At 44.6% G+C, this 22023-nt stretch overlaps 2 protein-coding genes across 6 annotated transcripts in view; one reads left to right on the top strand and one right to left on the bottom strand.

Moving 5' to 3' along the window:
- Positions 1-347: 347 nt before the first annotated feature.
- On the bottom strand, positions 348-14975 carry Rwdd4 (RWD domain containing 4). Of its 3 annotated transcripts, XM_041673668.1 has the most exons (8): positions 14696-14975; positions 11074-11154; positions 7145-7254; positions 6915-7065; positions 4768-4885; positions 2335-2384; positions 2200-2202; positions 348-1603 (listed from the first exon to the last, which is right to left on the bottom strand). In XM_041673668.1, exons 1-8 carry the CDS (start codon positions 14717-14719, stop codon positions 1571-1573), a joined length of 570 nt encoding a protein of 189 aa, XP_041529602.1. In that variant the 5' UTR covers positions 14720-14975; the 3' UTR covers positions 348-1570. The 3 variants fall into 3 exon arrangements, with proteins under 3 accessions (XP_041529602.1, XP_041529603.1, XP_041529604.1); XM_041673669.1 differs by lacking the exon at positions 11074-11154; XM_041673670.1 differs by lacking the exon at positions 14696-14975 and having other exon boundaries at positions 7145-7250; positions 11074-11151.
- Positions 14976-15174: 199 nt separating this feature from the next.
- Positions 15175-22023, top strand: part of Trappc11 (trafficking protein particle complex subunit 11) — a 42007-nt gene continuing 35158 nt past the window's right edge. For all 3 annotated transcript variants that reach the window (XM_041673667.1, XM_041673666.1, XM_041673665.1), the window contains exons 1-5: positions 15175-15329; positions 17230-17455; positions 18486-18655; positions 19880-19950; positions 20863-20977. In XM_041673667.1, coding sequence (XP_041529601.1) covers positions 17252-17455; positions 18486-18655; positions 19880-19950; positions 20863-20977 — 560 coding nt within the window. In that variant the 5' untranslated portion in view covers positions 15175-15329; positions 17230-17251. The remainder of the gene's footprint in view (positions 15330-17229; positions 17456-18485; positions 18656-19879; positions 19951-20862; positions 20978-22023) is intronic.

Below are 22023 nucleotides of genomic sequence, written 5' to 3'. Positions count from 1 at the left end.
TTCACCCATGAAGCCACACGGGAGTCAGCTCTTTCAAGAGCGAGCAGACACTTTCAGTGTAGGAACACTTACTTTATAGCTCACATGGTTTATCTGAAGCCAAGGGTAACTCTGGGAAATCCATGGACACCTCTTAGGCTGTTCTCATGCTGTGCTAAGTTCTTTAAAAGTTAACTGTCGGCTACACTACACGGTACAACTTGGCATTCTGACAATGTTGAAGCACACACAGTCACCACACACACACACACACACACACACACACACACACACACAGAGTCTCCAGGTGAAACTACCGTAGGTTTCCTTTCCTAATGAGTTTAAGAACCAAGCATGTCCAACAACAGTTCAGCATGTGAAAGACTTGTGTGTCTATTATTAAAAAGACACAGAGGCTGGGGAACACATCTGGACATTTGAAAAGACACTATAAAAACAAACAAATAAAAAACCCACCGAAAAGCAGGACCATCCCCTACCCAACAACCAAGCAGTACGCCCAGGATTGGAAATGTGTTTTATGCTGAATCCACTGAAAGACCTTAGTTACCAACAAATCATCACAATAGCAGATAATAGGAATTTATTAAAACCACTGTCTCCAACAATACAAAAATTAAGTATTAAGGCATCTTATACTCATCCTGGCATATGCAGCAAAGAGAAGTATTTGAAACAAGAGCTAGCACTTATCCAAATGTCTTCTGAGTATTTGGCAAACCTGTTGTTTTTGTTTTGTTTGTTGTATGATATATCTATATATTTGTGTGTGCTGCCTGTTGAGGCCCGAGATCTGTTATGTGTCTTCTTCCTGTATTGCTTTCTACCTTATTTATTTGAGATAGCATCTTTCACTGAACCGGGAGTTCAGGGATTCCACCAGACTGGCTGGCCAGCAAGCAGGAGGGATCCTCCCATCTCTACCCGCCCAGCACTGGGTTTCAGGCGCATGCCCGGCTTTCTCCGTGGCTGCTGGGGACCTGAACGCGGGTCCTCGTGCTTGCACGGCAAGCCCTTTATTGACTGAGCTCTTTCCCAGGCTCTCAGTTTTCTTCTTATACTCTTTCTATTATTCACAGAATTGGAAGATCTCATGATCAAACACCTTCACCCAAGCTAAGAGAAAAGTAGAACTAGATATCAGTTTATTAAGGGGAAGCAATTGACTGCTGACGAATGAGGAACTACGGAAAGAATCAGAACCCTCAGCGCCAGTGCTGAGATTGCTCTGTAGCAGCTTTCTCTTGGTTATCCAAGCAGAAGGAGATGGCGACTTATGGGGAGACGCCTGTTTATATGGTCATGCCATGGAATACCAGTGATGTCACCACTGGTGGAAGTCACTGCCGACGATGCTCCCGGCTGCAGAGAGTACTCTCAACGGCTACACTTTCACCTTTCATGAAGGCGAGCTTGTGAAAATAATTTACTACAACCAGATCTCGTCGTGGACTTTCCACTTCTATTTTTAAAGACACATACAAAAGAGCTATGTCTTGTAAAAAGCCACTCGGTGCCAGTAAAGGTAAGGAGACATGTTGATCCGGGCTGCCTGCTTCTTCTGCAGGTGCTACTCATCGTCTTTAGAGCCAGTTTTGCTTAACTTTAAAAAAAAAAAAAAAAAAAGATCTATGTATTAAGTGGAAGTGATGACAGTACCTGAGGTATTATTTCTATCAGAATCAAAAAGTAAATAAACAATCGGAAATCAAGTTCAAGTCATGGGAGTTTAAACTGTAACCGTTCAGACAAGTACTTTCTACCTCTAGGCCATATTACTTCCAAGAGGTTTAAAAACTTAAGAGTTCGTTAGTTTAGCTAGACTTGCTGGGCGATGAGTCCTGACTCCCCAAATGCATGCCACTGAACCCGGCTTTTTATGAGGACGCTGGAGATCTGAACTCAGGTCCTCATGCGTGCACAACAGGCAATATACGGACAGAACCATCTCACCATCTCTCCATCCCTCAATAAGAACTACGGGTTCTGAAAGAAGACTTGGCATGGTGCCAGCTCTCCATTCTGCAGCTCTCTTTATGATCTAGCTCAACAGGAGATGTCTGGATTCGCACACATCTATTCTCCAGTGAGGCTGACCCTGGGGGACATGGCAGCAGAGACGGGAGCTACGCTTCCTACTTAGCTTTATTGCTCTAAGACCGAGGAAGCAGAGAATGCGAAGGCTTCAAGAATACTTACATGCTGAGTCCAAAAATGTAAACAGATATCCACGAGATCCCAAAGGAGGCAGGAAGGAAATGGAAAACAGACAACTCATTATTTGATGGCAATAACTGTAACAACTTTGAAGACTTGAAAGTAAGTAAGCTGTACCTTCACGACATCAACCCAGTCCCAGCCTCGAGGGAGCTCCCCTTTGTGATCTAGAGGAGAAAAATCAGTAACCTTAGTAAGACCGACCACTGGTTGTAAATGAACCGACATCCTAGCAAATAGTGTTCCTTATACTACTGCACACAACAAGTAGATGAAAGTGTGCAAGACAAACCCGTTACCAAGGAAAAGTAAGGGGTGCGGTTGCCACACTGCTCCGACGCAGGTGGAGAGTTCTACCTCCTACAAGGCCAGTGTTTATTGGGTAGGACGTGGGACTAGCTCTGTTTCAGGATTCATAGCAGGGCACTTGGCTCCAGATAAGCAAGATGACACTGATAAATGTTTGGCTTCAGGACTCAAGGGGAGTGAAAGTTAACTTATGGACAGCTTGACCACACGCTGGTTAAACGTTTTTCAAAGGGAGCTTCACCCTATTGCTGTGTTCTCAACCTGTGGGTCATACCTCCACAGGGGTCACTTATCAGATATTTTAGATATTTACATTATGCTTCATAACAGTAGCAAAATTACAGTTATGAAGTAGCAACAATAAATAACTTTATGGTTGGGGGGTCACCACAACATGAGGAACTGAATTAAAAGGTAACAGTATTAGGAAGGTTGAGAACCACCGCTGTATTGAGAATGTTTGGACCAAAGCTTATAAGGACTCATATAAAAATGCATAGTTTACAAAATGCTTTCATCCTTTTAATATTCAAATTTAAAGAACAAGTTAACAAGTAAACGATTTACTTAAAAATTCTTCAATATTAGGGCCAAAACGATGGCCCAGCAGGTGAATGTACATGCTGCCAAACCTGACCCCTGAGTTCATCCCTGGGCCCCTAAAATTGTCCTCATACATGCTATGGTACACATGTGCCCACACATGACACATATGTGCACAAAGTAAATAACATTGAAAATATAATAACAAAAATTCTTCTATTTCAAATGGCTTAGCTTTCTTATTCTTCACGTAGGCGGCTAAGCTCATTTTATGGACCCTTAAAAAACTGATATTTGAAACAAGTTCTATACAGATCTGAAAAAATGCTCCAAAATCGGAAACTGTTTGAGAAGTTTTAGATTTTGGAATATTTTAGATCTTGAATTATGGCTGTTCAATCAGGAACTATGACAACATTCCTGAATCTGGAAGGCCGTGAGCTCTGAACACTTCTGGTCCCAAGCACGTGGACAAAGGGTATATTCACCTGTATTGACTGTCCAGCAAAGCAGTCAGAAACCAATGGTTCTCTCAGAGAGAGGCAATTATAGGAGCCCAGTCCCTGATGCCCACGGTTCTGTTCTCTTTCAGATCAGCAAGAATCTTATGTCACAGTTTCTGAGGGTACACGGTTGGATCATCAGTGCAGATGCCCAGGCTATCCCATTAAAGTTATGCTAAAATACTCCAGAAAGACAATAACCAGAATTCTAGAAAACAGACCGCAATAGCTAATATATTTACTTCAGTTATTTACCCTTTACTGCTGCCTGCTCTGTGGTGAACAATGCCGAGACTTTTAGACCACAAAGTTGCAGTTTCAAACTGTTGTTTATGAAAACCAACACAGTGTTGGTTTCTTTTTATTCTATCATCCACAGACATTAAATAAAATATCCCTAATATCCCTTCACAAAAGAAAAGGAGGGGGCTAGAGCACTTGCTGCCCTTCCGGGATGAAAGACAGATTCCCAGCATCCACACCAGCAGCTGCCTGCAATTTCAGGTCGAGGGGCTCCAACACCTGTTTGGGGCCTCCACGAGCACTTCACAGACATGGTGCACATGAGCCCACGCACATTTTTATGTAAAAGTGTGTGTACACCAACATTTTCCTTTTCCTTGACTGGGAAAATTCAAACTGATGTCCAATTGAAATTTCCAAGTTAGAGAAAAAGGAGCAAATTACTGTTGATTGAGCTGGAGTTGATATTCCTTTTCCGAGGAGTCCGCTATCAGACACGTGGGAATTCTTTTCTGAAATCTCATTGTAGAATGAAGTTAACAACAGGCAAAAAATATGAACTGCCTGTGCTCAGATGGGAATGATGCACCAGACTGTGAAAACTTTTTATTTTACACAGCCCTTAAACGTCCAAACCTGTCACACAGGTAAATAAAATCCCACACAATGTTACAGTGTTCAAGTGGGCCACATGTTTTGTCCATTTTCCCAATGTTCCCCAGTGGGAATGTTTATAACTTCTTTGTGACTCATTGTCTTTTTCCAAATGATGATGTCACGATGGAGCAGTAATAAATAATGGTATTTTTGACTGTGACTAACAGGTCTCTGATTCAGATGTTCCAAGGATAGACTAAGGAATTAATCCTGTAACCCTAAACAGAACCAGCACCCCCACCACAGTGAAGTCCACCCATGTCCCATGTTAAGAAAGACAAAGAACAATGCACACCCGTCTTATCTGCCAGCTTGCGTTTCTGAGCTTTGGAAAGTTGTTCTTTCTTGTCTTTTTTCTTACTTGATGGGGCTGTGCTGGGAGCTTCAACAGAGACGATATTGGCTATGGGTGTCTATAAGAACAGAAACAGATCTTAGACTCGCGCCTTAAAACCTACTGGATCAGACTCAACATAGCTTCTTCTCGAAGGGGGCGGCGGTGGGTTTCTAAATTTACAAAAACCGAAGGCGTTACTGCTGTTATTCACTTATTCAGTCAGGTGTCCTTATACCTCTCTGGTCTTGCTCTCGCAGAGGCTCATTTTCAAGGACACAACAGTGGGGTGGCAGTTCAACTGGGACCCCGAGAAGGAAGTCTGATCACCCATGTTATGTTGAAGATTCGAGGTTCCAACAAAATTGTCTAAATTACTGAACTTGCTGTCATTATTGGTACATCTTTAGAAAACTCATACATTCCACACAGCTCTTTTGGTTTCCTGAAAAAAATCTTTAAAATATTTGGGCTTGCACAGTTAGCAGCTATGATAGCTAAAATCTAAAATACTTAGCACATGACAAGTATTGCTGTGACTGCATTATACCATTTATTTGGGCCTTACCACAATCGTATAAAGTAGACGCTATTGTAACTCCATTTGACAAATGAGAATCTGAGCACAGAGGTTAAGAAAGTTGGCCAAAGTCACAGGGTTAAAAAAGATGGGCAGGATAAATAAGGGCCACGGAGTCTACAATAGGTGAACCTAAAGAAGCTAAGTAAGAAGGTGAACCCAAGGAAAACCATATAGTTATCCTCTTGGCTAAGGGAAGTAGACCAAATTGCCGGGGAGAAAATTAGGATCTTGGGGGTGGGGTGGGATGGGGGTAAGGGGATATGGGGAGAGAAAAGGTAGAAGGGAAGGAGGGGGGACTTGGGGAATCAGGAGAATTGGGATAAAGGAAAGGTGGATAGGGGAGCACGGAACCACGGTTCTTGGTTGGGGGAACCACTTTAGGGTGAGCAAGAGATTTGACCCTGGAGGGGCTCCCAGGTGCCCAACATGGGGTTCCCGGTTGGTTCCTTGGGCAGCTGAGGATTGGGAACCTGAAGTGACCCTATCCTGGGGCAATACTGACGAATGTCTTGCATGTCATCGTGGAGCCTTCGTCTGGTGATGGATGGAGGTGGAGACGGAGGCCCACGCATGAGCGCTGGACTGAACTCCCAAGGTCCCAGTGAGGAGCAGAAGGAGGGAGAACATGAGCAAAGAAGTCGGGACCACGAGGCGTGCACCCACCCACTGAGACAGTGGAGCTGATCTGCTGGGAGTTCACCAAGGCCAGCTGGACTGTGACCGAAAAAGCATGGGATAAAGCCGGACTCTCTGAACATGGCGAACAATGAGGGCTGATGAGACGCCAAGGACAATGGCACGGGGTTTTGATCCTACTTAATGTGCTGGCTTTGTGGAAGCCTAGCCAGTTTGGATGTTCACCTTCCTGGATGTGGACGGAGGGGGGAGGACCTGGGACTTGCCACAGGGCAGGGAACCTGGACTGCTCTGTGGACTGGAAAGGGAGGGGGAGAGGAGTGGGGGGAGGGGGAGAGGAGTGGGGGGAGGGGAGAGGGGTGGGAGGAGGGGGAGAAGGGTGGGAGGAGGGGGAGGGAAATGGGAGGCTGGGAGGAGGTGGAAACTTGTTTTTTTGTTTATGTTTTTTTTCTTCTTAATAAAAAAAATTATAAAAAAAAAAAAAGATGGGCAGGAAGGATTTGAACACGTGTTGGCCTCAAATGGAACTAAGATATGACTTTTTTTCTTTCTTCCTCTTTTAAGACAGTATCTTACTTACAGCCCAGGTTGGCCTTGAAATCACAGACCTGGCCTTTGCCTCCTCAGGACACATCGCCACACCTGGCTTCAATTTTAATGGTTAGAAAGAAGTATTTTAATCTTTGCTGAAGGGTAAAATGGACAGAACATAATTCCATTTTCTCCACAAAATAGGAGAAATCTAAGATTCATTGTTCTTACTTAAATCAAATGTAATTCTCTGTTTAAATCTAACACAAAGTCTTTAATTAAAAAAAAAAAAAACACAGCAAAAGTTAATTAACATGCCCAGACCAAAACCAGCTGGCAGAACCAACCACACACTCACTGGCGTAGAATTCCCAGGATGGTGATTCTCCATGAACTGCTCTTTATTGTCCTTTGCATACTCGAACAACGTGTAGGTCATGGCGGTGCCAAGGTTCACTTCTACCGCTTCCTGTAGCTTGGCTAAGATGCTCTGCTTCACAGCCGAGGAGCTACAAGGCAGAGACATCAGACTGTCAGAGTGAGTCAAACAGAAGTCAAGGACCAAGCAATGAAAACTAAATTACTCACATGGTGTTGTTAAAAAAGGCGTTCATAGATATAACCGGAGGCGTCTGGGGATAGGTCTCTGTCCAGGATATCTCTATTAGGAAGGCTTTGGGATCACCATCTTCACCTATCTGAAGAAAAGGGAATCTTAGGCTTGTGGAAAGTGACCAAAAGACCTAAATTACGACCTGCAAAATGATTCTTTCCAACATTCTCGTTCAGACTCAGAAGCACATACGCTGAGAAGTTCAGAGGTTCTGGGGAGGACTGGCCAAGGTGAGGGGACTAGATAGAGTTTCAACTTTAGTCCCCTGGGGTTTCAGGGAGCTCCATTGCTGCCGAGGGCCCATTTCTCAATCAGCGGCCAGCTTGACAACGCCAAGGATACACTTTACATGTTTTGTTTCGGAGGCTGCGGTTAAGACAAGAACAACAAGGAACAGGATGATAACAGAGCTGGGGGTGGTAGCACTGGGAGGGGGTGGTAGCACTGGGAGGCGGAGGCAGGTGACTCTCTTGAGCTTGAGGCCAGCCGGGTCTCCAGAAGACATACACAGAAGAAACCATGTATCAGAAACAAAACAAAACCTAAGCAGCCATTGGACAAAAGTAATTACCCACAAACTTGTAACAGATTGTCTTTCAGCTTTCCAGCGGCTAAACAGCAGCAGGCACAAAAAACAGGAAGGTCGGTACAAGCTGTTCAAGGGACAGGAGACCAGAAAACACAGTGTAAGGCTGAGACAAGCAAAGCAATGGACGGGGGGGGGGGATGCCTTAGGCCAAGAGAATTCCTGGTAAGAAACTCCTGTTAAAAATTCCGGGTCAAGTTTTTATTTAAAACAGGTTTACTCTTAAGGAAAAGCTAAACTGGCATGATACATACTCACTGGTACGCATTTACTACACACCCGGTCATTTCCCTGTCTTCCTCTTAGCACAGAGGGCAGCGCCTACTCCTTTAAAGTGGTTTTCCCCACTTTGTTTTTTGTTGAAGCATTTAGAAGTTAATGAAACATCTTTAGTTATTAAGAGTGGAAAAAAAAAACCTTAGGATATCTTTTATAGCCCCAAGACAATCATCCCACGTCCAACAACTCAACATTGATATAAAAAAACCTCATCTAATATATAATTTATATTACAAATTCCCCAACTATACCCAAAGTGTCCTTTATCAAATGCACTTCCAGCCTAGAAAGCTGAAACTCACTGAAGGATTTACTCTGTTTGGTTGTCTACCTTAATGGAACCTTCTCCCTGGCTTTTGAAAGTCTGTTATGACATTAAGAGCTTAGGCTGGTTTTTCTGACTAACATCCCCAAATATAGACAACTACTTCCTCTGTTCAGGTTCAGATGGGGCATGAGAGGCGGTGTGGGAGCTCGTGGGCATCCTATCAGGATTTGCCACTGGGGCTAATTTTTCAGCGGAGAGGGTAATAAAGAAAACCCATGCAGTAATAACACACAAATACGTCACTACTCTGTTTCTTAGCAACCTTTGCCTGGAGATTTTAATGTCTGTTAATAATGCTGGCCTGAATCGAGCTTCTCACTCCAGGGGCCTGCGAGACAGGTCAGAGGGGTAAAGAAAGGCACCTGCTGTCAAGTCTGATGACCTGAGTTTGATCCCTGGAACCCACATAGTGGAAGAGGACGACCAACTCACATGCGTTGTGGCATACATGTGCCTCTCCCTGAATACACACACACACACACACACACACTACATCCAAGCAAAACACTCATATACATAAAATAAAAATAAATCTTTTTCAAAGTGGACTTGGGTTATGGATCTAAGAATAGAGCCATCACTCTACGGGCAAGAGAAGCCCAGGAAGAAGCTTCTTTAAACAGGCTATTGCTGGGCTACTTAAATGCTTCAGAGTGTTAAAGAGCTCTGAACTTGTGGTTCCATGTAAGAGGGAAGCTGAAAACGCAGAAGTAGAAGCGGGGTGGGGTGGGGAGTCATTTAGGAGCCTACTAAACTGTTCTATTGGAGAATAGAAGGTCGGATGGGAGGATCCCTGACTCTCCTCCTTTGACTGTGGACATGCGCTATCCAGTTCTGTGTTTCGTTCTATTGCAGAGAGCACATGCATATCCTGGACCATTCTGCACACTGTGCTCAATAAGTAACTGACACTGTTACTGGAGACAATTAGGAAACCACATGGGAATTCTCAGTGTCCCTGGTAAAGAAAAGGCGGCAGTGGCTGGGGAAATCTCAGAAGGCAGCTAGCTGGATTTAACCAGAAGGACCAGGTCTTAATTCCATCATGAACTTTGGCCCTTAAGAGTTCCCTAGTGGTGATGGTTATAGTGACAACTTGATGGGATTTAGAGTCACCACAGAAAACATCCTCTGGGCATGTCTGTGAGGGATTTTCTGGATTGGGCTAAGTGAGGTGGGAAGGCTCACCCTGATGTGGATACCATTCTATGGGCTGGAGTCAGGAGAGACAGAGAAGTGGGCAGAAGCAACGTTCTCTGTCTCCCGACTTTGGGCACTGTATAAGGAGCAGCCTCCCACGGGACGCTTCTGTCATGGCTTCCACTAGTGGGCTGCACGTCCAAACTCTGAGCCCAGGGAAACTCTGCTTTCCTTAAGTTTTTAACGTTTTAAAAGATGTATTTATTTGTTCCTACTGTGGGATTTGTGTGGGGCACATGTGTTCCCCAGTAAAAGAGGACAACTTCGCGGACTGGTTCTAGCTCAGGCCATGGAGCCTGTGAGGTAAGTGTTCCTATCTCTCTGGCTTGGTCCTCAAGTTGCTCTGTCAGGAATTTTGTCATGGCAACCAGTAAAGTAATAACTATAGCTGTCACCCAGGTGAAGGCAGTATAAAGATCGTGGGCCTGAAGAACTGGGGACTGCGATAGAGCAGTGGTTCTCAGCCTGTGGCTCTCTACCCCATTTTGGGTCTGATGACCTTTGCACAGGGGTCACCTAAGATCATCAGAAAACACAGATGTTGACATTACGATTCATAACCGTAGTAAAAGGACAGTGATGAAGCAGTAGTGAAAATACTTTTCTGGCTGGGAGTCACTACGACATGAGAAACTATATTCAAGGTTAGGAGGAAGACTGAGAATCAGTGCTTAGAGCATGTGTTCCCTAGTCACACTTGGGAGTCTGAGATAAAAGAAGCAAGAATTCAAGGCTAGACGGGGGCTACGTGGTGACACTCTGCCCTAAGCAAATGAACAAAAACCCATTTCCCGTTATAGTCTACAGGTCAAGCAAATTTGAGGGTTCTAGAGCAACGTCAGCTGTGACAGAGTCCAGAAAGCTAGAACTCAGGGAAGCCATCTTTAAGAGAGAGGCACCATGTAGTACTTAAGATTTCTTTTACCCCTAATGTTTTATAATCAATTAAAACATTTTTTTTTTAAGGTTCTAAATTAGGTTGAAGAGATGGCTCAGTGGTTGCCCGTCCAGAAGACCTGGGTTCATTCCGCAGCACCCACATGTCAACTGTCTATGAATCTAGTTCAAGGGGATCCAGTGCCCCCTTCTGGGCTCTGTGAGTACCCGACATGTACACATAATAAAATAATATCTAAGTTAAAAAGGTTCTGGATTAAGTTTTCAAATGCTACCAATAACAATGTCATAGAGATAAGTTTCATTTAACTGTGTCAGGAGGGCTGGAGAGATGGCTCAGTTGTTAAGATTACTGGCTGTTTTTCCAAGAGCCCCGTTTGGTTTACACCATTCGTGGCTTACAACCCTCTGTAACTCCAGCTCTAGAGGATTGGATGGCATCTTCTGGGCCCCCAGAAACACACACAAAACATTTCTAGAAAAATAGAAATTTCAGAAAACACAGGAATATAATAAAGTTAACTCACTAAGTCAGAAGATGGAGCCGGATTCTGCAGCCTCCACATCCCCTTCCCTAGCAGAGAAATATATGCACTGTACATGCTGTGTCTTACCCTGTACTGAAACGAAACCGGACTTAATTCCCGGAAGCTTTCATCTCCTTCATAAATAGAACGTAAAGCTTCTAGTTCCATCTTAAAAAAAAAAAAGATATTGTTTAGTGGCATATCTGGATTAGAAAGAGATGTCTTTAGCTTGCTATTCAAAACCACTCAACTTTGTAAAACTTATGGCTTAACTTATTGGTCCTAGCCGCTTATGACATATGTGTATATACCAGCACGGAACAATTATACTAGCAGCGGGTACCAACACAGGACAACTGTACCAACAGCACAATTATACTAGCAGTGGGTACCAACACAGGACAACTGTACTAACAGCACATACTTTAAGACTATCTGTTGGGTACTGCTAAGGGTTTTTACATTGTATCAGCTCACTTAATTCTCACATCCACCTGTGAAGAGCTTGACTACCATACTTCCTTCTCTGTATTGTGGAGGAAAGATGTGGATTAAAGCAATTTGAGAATATTTTGTGTCCCTCTTCTGAACAACTCACCTGAGGTATAGAAAATGCACTAATCGTGGAAAGGAGAAATAGGAGGCACAATGATTGCCCATTTTAAAAAGGACATCGGTTGCTGTGTGGTGGTGGAACAAGCCATGAATCCCAGCACTCGGGAGGCAGAGGCAGGCAGATCTCTGAGTTCAAGGATATCCTGGCTACAGAGTGAGTTCCAGGACGGCCAGGGCTACATAGGGAAACCCTATCCCAACAACAACAAAAATCAGTTATACTTCTTCTCATTTCCATAGAGTGATACAAAGCTTAAATAGTTGTAAAAGCCCCCTGGAAAGATTATCAGCAAGGAGATTGACAGGACCTACTCAAGAAGACTGAAGGACTAGAAGACGCTCATTAGTAACCCTTGCTGGGACTTGTTCTTGGAATACTGTGGTGCCACAAATGAGAAATCTCAATCACTGTGAGTGACAGCCGAATCTTGGAGAAACAAAGACCTGTTTTAGCTCTCAAAAAGATTCATGTCATTATTTTTTTCTTTCAAAACAGGGATTCTCTGAGTAGCCTTGTCTGTCCTAGAACTCAATCTGAAGACCAGGCTGGCCTTGAGCTGAGAGATCTGCTTACCTCTGCCTCCTGAGTGCTGGGATTAAAGGTGTGCACCACCACCGGCTGGCTAATGTCATTAATTTTCCAGACAAAGGATGGTGATGTTGATTTGCCCTCCATGTACCCATTTTAGAATAGACTATAAAGAAACAGCAAAGCACTTGTGAGGGTTTAGAATCCTTAGGCTCCAACAAGCCTTACAACAAGATAGAAACCCCCCAAAGTCTTTTCAAATCAAGGATAATATTTGACAGTGTAAGCAGACCTTGCATTAGTACCTAAATATCTAGGCAGAGGACGAGGGATGAACTGCTTCCTATGAAGCACTATGGCACACTGACTGACAGGAAGTCAGTCTCAGCGTAAGAAAACAGAGACTCTGTTCACACACATTCAATTTCAGGAGAGCAAAGGAACTGAAAGAAAAGATGCATGAAGAAACGTGAACAGGAAGCACATGATTGCTGTTTTTTGTTTTATTTTCCAAAGCCAGCACCTTCAAAACCGGGCAGGAAGCTATCTTCAAAGATCCAGACTGATCATGAGGAAGAGTAGAATCTTACTGTTAAAAATGGAGAGATTCCACAGTTCCACCCCAGACATTTTGATTCATTAGGTCTGAGGTGGTGTCAGCTCCAGTGGTGATGGGGGGTGCTCCGTTAGTCAAGTCAGAGAAGCGTTACATTGTGCTTTGCTGGGAGAAAGGGCTGTTTCCAAACTGGTACACAATAATTGTACTGATCGGGGCTGGATGGCTCAGTGCTTAAGAGCACTGGCTGCTTTTCCAGAGGACCTTGTTCAATTTTCAGCATGGACATGGTGACTTATGGCTGTCTATAACTCCATTTCCGGGTATCCAACTCTCTTGTGCCCTCTGTGGGACCAGACATGCAAGTGGTGCACATACCCATATAGACAAAACACTCATATACATAAACTATTTTTAAAAATTGCATTTTGGGGGTACAATGCAGCCCTTTGAAAAGTGTACCTATTGCCGGGCGGTGGTGGCGCACGCCTTTAATCCCAGCACTAGGGAGGCAGAGGCAGGCGGATCTCTGTGAGTTTGAGGCCAGCCTGGTCTACAAGAGCTAGTTCCAGGACATGCTCCAAAAACTACAGAGAAACCCTGTCTCGAAAATAAAAAAAAAAAAAAGTGTACCTATCTATCACCTCAAATTTTCAATCATTTATTTGAGAAATGCAGAGGTTGCTTTTATCTCTCTCTCTCTCTCGTTTTTTTGAGACAGGGTTTCTATGTGTAACAGTCCTGGCTGTCCCGGAACTCACTTGGAAGACCAGGCAGAACTCTCAGAGATCCGCCTGCCTCTGTGTCCCCAGTGCTGGGATTAAAGGCGTGCGCCACCACTGCTGGCGTAACGTAGAGGACACTTTTAAACTAGCCGTGCTACTGTGTGGCAAGACATCAGACCTTGCTTGTCTTTTTTTAAGTTTGTATCCACTTACTAGTCATTCCTCTTCCCTTTCTCTCTACCCTCGCCCCTGAACTCATTAATGCTTTGGAGTCCCCGAACTGGCAGGAGTGTTTAGCGCGTTATTCAGACACCAATTAGTTTGTTGGATTTGGGAGTTCTTTACAGAGAACCTGTAACCTAAGAGCTTTTATTAACACCCACGCATGCTAACTTTTAAGCAACACACCCAAAACAGTGAATTACTACGTTCGTCTTCCAATCCTTAATCTATCACGTTCTCTCTGGGACACTCTACAACGGCAGACACGCTTCCTCACCGGAACACATTACAGAGTTAAAAAGGTCAATGACACGTGATTTATAACATGCATTCCTTCCAACTCTATATCTTCATGACATTTTGCAACAAAAAGATCAAAATACATACTATACAAAATTCTGAGCAAAAACTGCCCCAAACAGATTTTATATTCCCTTAATAACTGATTGACAAGCGATTTCACTAAACATTCTGGACAGAAAGCGAGACATAAGGGCCATTCATTTCCCTCCCCAGAAATTTTACTTTCTCAACCCCCTCCCTATGAGACCACAGGTTTTTCTGGACTGGATTTCTCTGTAGCTTTGGAGCCTGTCCCGGAACTAGCGAGTGTGCACCAGGCTGGCCTTGAACTCACAGAGACACGCCAGCCTCCGCCTCACGAGAGCTCGGATTAAAGGCGTGCGCGCGCCACCACCGCCCAGCTAAAATTTAAAGGATTTTAAGACAGTATAACACGTAAGCGCTTAAGCCACACGCGGGACTTAAGGACAACCAAGTGCACCAGGGTCGTGAACCAAGGACACTCATCTTAGCTAGGAAATCTGGGGATATCCCCAGGGTTGCAAAAAATGAGGGGAGCGGGAGGCTGGATCGCACGTGACCCATTCATGCTTGCTGGCCTCACTGCTGACCGGTGCCGTCTGGCAGTGGATCCGCCAACGTGGGACACCCGACTGGCCAGGCTGTGAGGGCTCTCAACGCAAAGGACACGCGAGGAGTCCCGGGTGCCCCACGTTGGGATCTGCGCCGGGACAGGGCTGTGCAGTCCTGGGTTCTCACCTCCTGGTCCTCGTTGGCACCCATCGCGCAGGGCGCACAGCGTCTGCGACCGCGAAGATCAGGCGGAGAGCGGGCGGGAGGCCGGAGCACCCCGTTTCCGCGTCTCGGTCTGGGGAAACCTTTCTCGCAGCCGTGGGGACGAGCTCGCGCGCTCCCGACCCTCGGCGGCACCAAGCCGCTGGCAGTCGGCTGCGGGCCGGGAACCCAGGATCGCGTTAGGTGGGACCGGGAACCCGGACCGCGTAATGTTGCGGGGGGGAAGGGGGGCACCCAGACCTCTGACCAGCCGCGGAGGGGCGGTCACGGAGAGGCCCCGCCCCCTTCACGATCGCTTCTCCTATTGGCTCCTCCTTTCCCCGCCCCCACTTCTTTCTCCTCTAGGAAATGGAGCCCCTGCCGTGCAAGGTGCTCCGTTCTGCTCCAGGACTGGTTGGGAGTACTGTCACTCAGGCTCAGAAAGTGCTTCCTGTGCCAGCGGAGGCGGGGAAAAGGAAGTCTCGCCTTCTGCCGCCGGCTGTGGGGCTGTCGGAACTCGGTGGCCGCGTTCCGTGACGCCCCTGCCTGGCTCTCCCGGTGCTCTCGGGGCTGGCGGCGACTCGCCGCAGCTGCAGCGGGCCCAGGGCGTGCGGCCTGGGTGAGTTGGGCCCGGAGTCCCTTGCTGGCCAGACCAACCCGGCTGGCTTGGGGGGCCTGCGTTTTCCCTTGGCGTCCACGGGTGCAATCTTGGCAGTTCTCTTTCAGCTGCAAAGAAGAACGCGCTTATTTCTAGATAGAGAGCTCATTTCTGATAGAGGAAGATGGAGTCAGTTTCTAGACCTGTGAGCTTACTCTCATTTCCAGTTGTAGCTACCAGGGCCGAATGCTGTGACCCTGGGGAAAGTGGCTTTTCTCAGGTTGTGTTGCTTCTCTTCCTCCACAGTGTCGATCATGCACCAAGCGATCGTTCTTTGTTTGAGCTTTTTGCAGTTGGACGTCTCTGAATCCTTGCTGCTAGCTGACGTCTTGTTCCCTGATCCATCTGTCCATTGATAGCCATCTTCGTTAGTAGCCACTTTGATTGGGTTAGCTTGTTTCTCTCCTACGCTAGCTGACACATTACTTCCGCTGCACTAACCAGGTGACCTGGTGCTGAGGTCTTACTTTGTGCTTCTGCCTGTCTCTTCCCTGTCCATAGTTTGCTTGGTTTCTCCAGTTATTTTCCCGGAAGTCAGGAAACGACCCCTTTCCTGCGTGTCATTGAAATCTATTCAGCTAGTACTTGTCATGTCCCATCCCTTTGAGTTCCACGGTGGCGGTGTAAGCAGGGCCATTGCAAGTGGCAAAGCTTGTACGGCAGAATGTGGCAGGGGTTGCTGGTCCAGTTTCCGTGATGGTGTTGGGACAGATTTGCTGTAATTGAGAGCTGCACTGTCATTTGTGGTAGACAGTAGCCATGGGTGACTATCAAGCACTTGAAATGGGCTAGTCTGTACTAAAGTGGTCTGCGAGTATAAGATACAACACCAGAGTTTGAAGACAGTGCACAAATAGGTTTTTAAAAGTTCATCGATGAGTTATAGTCATGTTTGTTGGAGAATATTCTTGGGTTATAGTTTCTCTTTTTTCTTTTTCTTCCTTTCCCCCCCATTTCTCTCTCTCTCTCTCTCTCTCTCTCTCTCTCTCTCTCTTTTTCCGGTTTTTTCGAGACAGGGTTTCTCTGTGGTTTTGGAGCCTGTCCTGGAACTAGCTCTTGTAGACCAGGCTGGTCTCGAACTCATCGAGATCCACCTGCCTCTGCCTCCCAAGTGCTGGGATTAAAGGCGTGCGCCACCACTGCCTGGCTTCTTTTTTTTTTTTTTTTGAGGGAAGGAGGGGCATGAGGTGCCATAGCCCTGGTCCTGTAGACCAGGCTACTATGGAATTTGAAGCTATCTTCCTACCTGCCTCTGCCTCTGCCCCTTGACTGCTGGGTTTACAGGAGTTTGAATTATCTTCTAAGTACTGAGGAATTGGATATTTGCAATTCCAGAGAAATCAGAGGAAATTGGATGTGTGTGTGTGTGTGTGTGTGTTACATATAAGTCAATAACTTTTTAATTTTATTGATATAGAGCACATAACTTGAATTAAAAGAAAAGCATTTTTATGACAGTCTTACTATTTTGCTACCACCTGTCCTGAATGCTTTATCCTTCTGTTTTGGCCTCCTGGGGGCAGGGATTGCAGCATGTGCCAGTCTAGACCTATTTTAATTTCATTACTTCTCTGCTTTCTTAGCTTGTTTGTCCCAAACGTTGCTATACATTTTCAAAGATAATTGTGAAAATAGCAAATTTGTTTGAATTGACTATAACCTCTTTTATGAAATTTGAAAGAAAAAATGCAATGCAATTAGTAATTTTAATAAATCTAATTTAGGAATTAAAGTTTTTATTTTTCTCTCTTTGAGAGCGTGACTACATGCGGAGCCATTTGTCTTTTTATAATGTTTATATGTTATATGCTGATGTTGGTTTTTTTAATTAACTATGAATATTCTGACATTTGTATTTCAGATTTTTCTGTGACGTCTTAAGCATGAGCCCCACACGGTGGGACTTCCCTGTGGAATTATGTTGTCGACCTATGGCTTTTGTTACACTTACTGGCCTTGATGTAGTTTATAATGCGGTGCATCGAGCGGTCTGGGATGCTTTCTGTGCCAATCGGAGAGCTGATCGGGTACCAATTTCTTTCAAGGTGCTCCCAGGTGACCACGAATATCCAAAATGTAGATCTAAGGTAATGGCATTAGAATTGCTCATACTCATTCATAGTCCCTGTCCTTTTCCCACCCCACTCCCAACCCTGGTGTGTGTGTGTGTGTGTGTGTGTGTGTGTGTTTGTTTGTGTGTGTGTGTTTGTGTGTGGTGTCTGTGTGTGTTGGAAACTTGGGAACCCCCTGAGTTTATGGGGCAAAGGTTACTGTTGTGCTTAAGGAAAAACAGTGTTTTTATGTACTATGGGATATATGCATATGTTTAATAACACTTATTTTTAACCTCAAGAGGATTGACTAATTACAGTACTTCTACACTGTGAGCCTACATTTTTCTTTAAGAATTTTTTATTTGTGTATTGTGTGTGTGTAGGTTCACTGACAGCTCTTAGTGTCAGTCTCTTCTTCCAGCGTGTGGGTCCTGAGGACTGGACTCAGGTGGTCCTAGGCTTTGCAGAAGGTGCCCTTTCCATCTACCCCCATCCCTTTTCTTTTCATAAAACAACCCCTACACCTCCACAATCTTAACGAAGCTTCCTTTAAAGCAGTATCTCACATTACTCATTCATCATTTCCAATTCCATTATGGAATCCATGACTTTTGCAGTTAGATTTAGTTTTTCCAGATTTTAAACCATTTTGATTTCATCCACCGGTCAGGTTTCCACCATGGCAGTCTGTCTGTAAACAGTTGAAGTACAGTGGACTCCATTGTTGTAACATTTTACAGGAACAGAGGTGGGTGGAAAAGTAGAAGTAGACCTGGGAAAGGGCCGAGTCCCTCTTTACACATAGCTAGACCTTGGCGTTATTAGGCTCCTTGGTTTTGGCCGTTCTTCCTCCCGTGGAGGGGTAGCGTTCATGCGGTTGAGAGTCCATTCTAACACCTAGACACTCATAGCTATTATTAATTTCTGGTGGACATACCGTCCTCATCTTAGACAGGGCGGCGTGCATAGTGAACACAGCAGATGTGCATAAAGTGCCTGGCACTCCGGAGGCGGTTCCTGCTGCTCCTCTTGTCACCTAACTCAGTTTTTTCACCGTCGGCAGAGAACGTCGTACGAGTGGTACATTCCCAAAGGGATCCTGAAGACCGGCTGGATGAATAAGCATCTGAACCTGGTTCCGGCTCTGGTGGTCGTGTTCTATGAACTGGACTGGGATGAGCCTCAGTGGAAAGAAAAGCAGTCTGAGTGCGCGACCAGGGTGGAAATCGTCAGGTATGATGCTGCTGGGCCTTTGTGGTACTCACAACTGTCTGTCGTTCACTGGTTTACTTGTTTGTGACATCTGGGATTGTGTCCATGGCCTGTGTGTGCCAGTTTAGCAGTCAGCCCTGTTTGCAAACACTTGAAAGTAATTCAATACTGTTTAAACTGCAGTGGTTACCTTGGAGACTGTTAGCCTCATTCTGTTTCTAATAAGTATTAACTATATCGTACTAGGGATGTGAGGAAGTTTAGAAAGCAAGTTGGCCTGGCATTCCAATTTTTTGTCTATACTATGATCTCTTTGGGAGATAATAATTTACTACCATACCCCAAAGATATATTTTATTATTTATTTAGTGTGTGTGTCTAACCCTTGTGCATGCATGCTGGTGCTTGCAGAGACCAGAAGAAGGCATCACACCCCCTGGGCTATAGTGAGCTGCCCCACAGTGGCTGCTGGGAATTGAAGTCTGGTCCTCTGGAAGAGCTTCAAGAGCTCCTAATTGCTGAAGCATCTCTCTTGGACTCACATAAGCACTTGCCCTCTCTCTGGCACTTACAAATTATTAATAATTTGTTATTGTGTGTGTACACGATTTGTATTTTTGTTCATGCATGCTATGATGCATGTGGGGGTCAAAGGACAGCCCTGGAGAGTTGGCTCCTTCCTTCAACTTTTACACATATATTTGGGCTCTGACTTAGGTTGCCAGGCTTGCGTAGCTAACATAGATGCTCTGCCCGTCTCACTGGTCCCCATAATGCTTTGTCACCGTGTAGTTCTAAGGCAATTATTCTGGATGACTGATATGTCACTATGAAGAAGTACATTAACTGTAATTTTTATATAGAAGAATATGTTAAAATTTCATGTTAAAATCATCTTCACACTTATTTTGTTTGGGAGGCAAGTCATGTGTGGGTCAGAGGACAACCTGGGGGAGTTGAGTCTCTCCTTTAAAAAATTATGTGGAATCAGGGAATCAACTTAGGTCATCTCGTGGGCCTTTAAATTTCACTTTTAAAGCAGATTTTAGTAAGATAGTAAGCTTGATGTACATTATACTCTGAAAATAGAAGTCATTATTTCCTTTGTAGGAAATACTCTGATCTTGATGTGTTACAGTTGGAATTTGTCTTCAGTTGGATGGTGTGTTCTATGTGGAGCCTGACATAGATCTGCTAAAACAAGCTAACTGCTTTAGTAAGCATGTTGTTATTTTTCCATTGCAGGCAGAGTTTGCAAGGGAGGAACACAAAGGTCGCAGTCGTCCTGATTCAAAAGAAAGCGCCTCTGCCGCCAGGTATCGGAAGGTCATCAATTGCTTTATGCCCCGTTACTAATACCAGGAGGCAGATTTTTTTTTTTATATTTAAATGTTTTGTGTGTTCATTTTGGGGGCTGATAGTATGCTAACTTCTAAAAGGCACTCATGAAAGGCCAGAAAGGTGGCTCAGCAGGAAAAGGCACTTGCCGACCACCCGAGTTCTGATTCCCAGAACCCACGTGGTGGAAGAATTGGTTCTGAAAGTTGTTCTCTGACCTCCACAGGTGTACTACGGCTCAGTGCAAACGTGCATACATACCTGTGCACGTACATATGTATACACACACAAAGCAAATAAATACTTAAAATGTCAGTAATACGCAAACTATGTTTTTTATAAATAATAGGAACAAATGAAGTTTTCAGTTGCTCAAACTTGCTGTTTCATTTCTGCTTAGCCCCTCACATATGCATGGATCAGTTGACAGTTAATCCAGTTGCTAAAAATAGTGTTATTTACTTGTCTGATTCTATTTAAAATTTGCTCCTACATAAGGAAACATAGGGTTTGTAATATTGTCTGGAGAAATGCTTCGTTTAAATGACTTTTCCTTTTACTTTCCCAGATTTTCCTCAGTTAGACTAATTTTTGTTGCCGTGTTGGAGCTCGTAGCATTCCGAGGTTTTGGAAACTTCCTTCATAAATGGTTGCCCCCATTTTTATTTGTCTTTTCAAGCAGCCATGTGATGTGGTTTGTCCTGTCTGCCCTGCTCAGGAGGAAATAGGAACGTAGTCACTTCTGGGAGCCCTAAGCCCTCGGGGAGAGCAGGAATCCTACTCACATGGTGACAGGGGCTTCGAACTCTATTCCTGATTACAGACTTGGGTAAATTTTACTACAGAAGTCTCATGCCTTTGCTTCGTTTCTCTTTGGGGCTTGCTGACAGGAGAAGATGCCATCGCCTCGGAGCGGGCTGCGGCTTTATGCAGTGTGTGTGAACTCTCAGGCAAGTCTCTGTTTGTGCTGCCCCACACTGACCACCTTGTGGGCTACATTATAAGGTAAATCAAAGTTTTCTTCTTCCTCAGGAATGAAAAGTTGGTAGCTTAGACCCTTTTATTTACAGACGACAACGAAATGTTCATAATATAAACATCATGGACAGTGAAGTTCAGCTAGGCAGACCACTAACTGAAGAGTCACAGGAGCTAGCGGCCAGCCTGGCACAGTAGCAAGTTCCAGGCTATCGGGGGCTGCGTAGACAGGCCCTGACTCACAACAAGCAGTGAGGCTCCTATTGCACTTCTCTAACTGTTTAACCTGGTTTTCTTAAAAGCAGGGAAGGGCTAAATTCCATGTCTTTCTTTAGGTCTTTGTTTTAGAATTACATTTATTTATGACTCACTCAGGGGAGAGGTCAGAGGTCAGCTTACAGGAGTCAGTTCTGTCCTTCTACTGTCTGGGTCCCTGGGATTGAACTCAGGTTCTTGGGCGTGGCAGCAGGCACCTTTACCTGCTGAGCCCAAGTCTAAGCAGGTCGATTTGTTCTCAGGTCTCTTCTACTTGGTTGTCACATGTTCTGAGTGCACAGCCTGTTTAGAAACTGAAGCAAGCTTACCTTTGATGTAGTCAGAGCTGATTTCTTTGAGAAGGTTATCTTTTCATCTTTAGAGTAACCTATAAAAATATTTCTCACTATAGTTAGGTGTTTCACAATCAGTCCCTTATTGTTCTCTCTTGTAAAACTTTAAGGACAAGTTTATATTAATAACATTTGTTTCAAGATTAGAATCTAACTTTATTTTTATATTTTAACATTTTCTAAAACTATACTTTTGAAAATAAAAGGTTCTACCCTAGAAAATGCAATTTCCCAAGCATTCAGGAGGCAGGGTCAGGGAGGAAGATTGCCAGTTTGAGGCCAGTCTGGGGTACACTAGTGAGTTTAGGGTTTTCCAAGGCTACTTAGTAAGATTTTGTCTATAAAGACGTGAATAAAATATTTGACTTAAAAATTTTTACTTATTTTCCTCAGATGTGGTAAAAATCTTTTGTTCTGTTTTGTTTTTGATTTTTAGAGATAGGGCTACTTTGTGTATTCCTGGCT

The sequence above is a fragment of the Microtus oregoni genome, unplaced genomic scaffold, assembly GCF_018167655.1.
Source record: "Microtus oregoni isolate MIOR12 unplaced genomic scaffold, Mior012 000024F_ref0000369, whole genome shotgun sequence".
In the NCBI taxonomy this organism is placed as follows: domain Eukaryota; kingdom Metazoa; phylum Chordata; class Mammalia; order Rodentia; family Cricetidae; genus Microtus; species Microtus oregoni.
The sequence above is the reverse complement of the archived record's forward strand: the minus strand, read 5'-3'. Positions and strand labels throughout refer to the sequence as shown.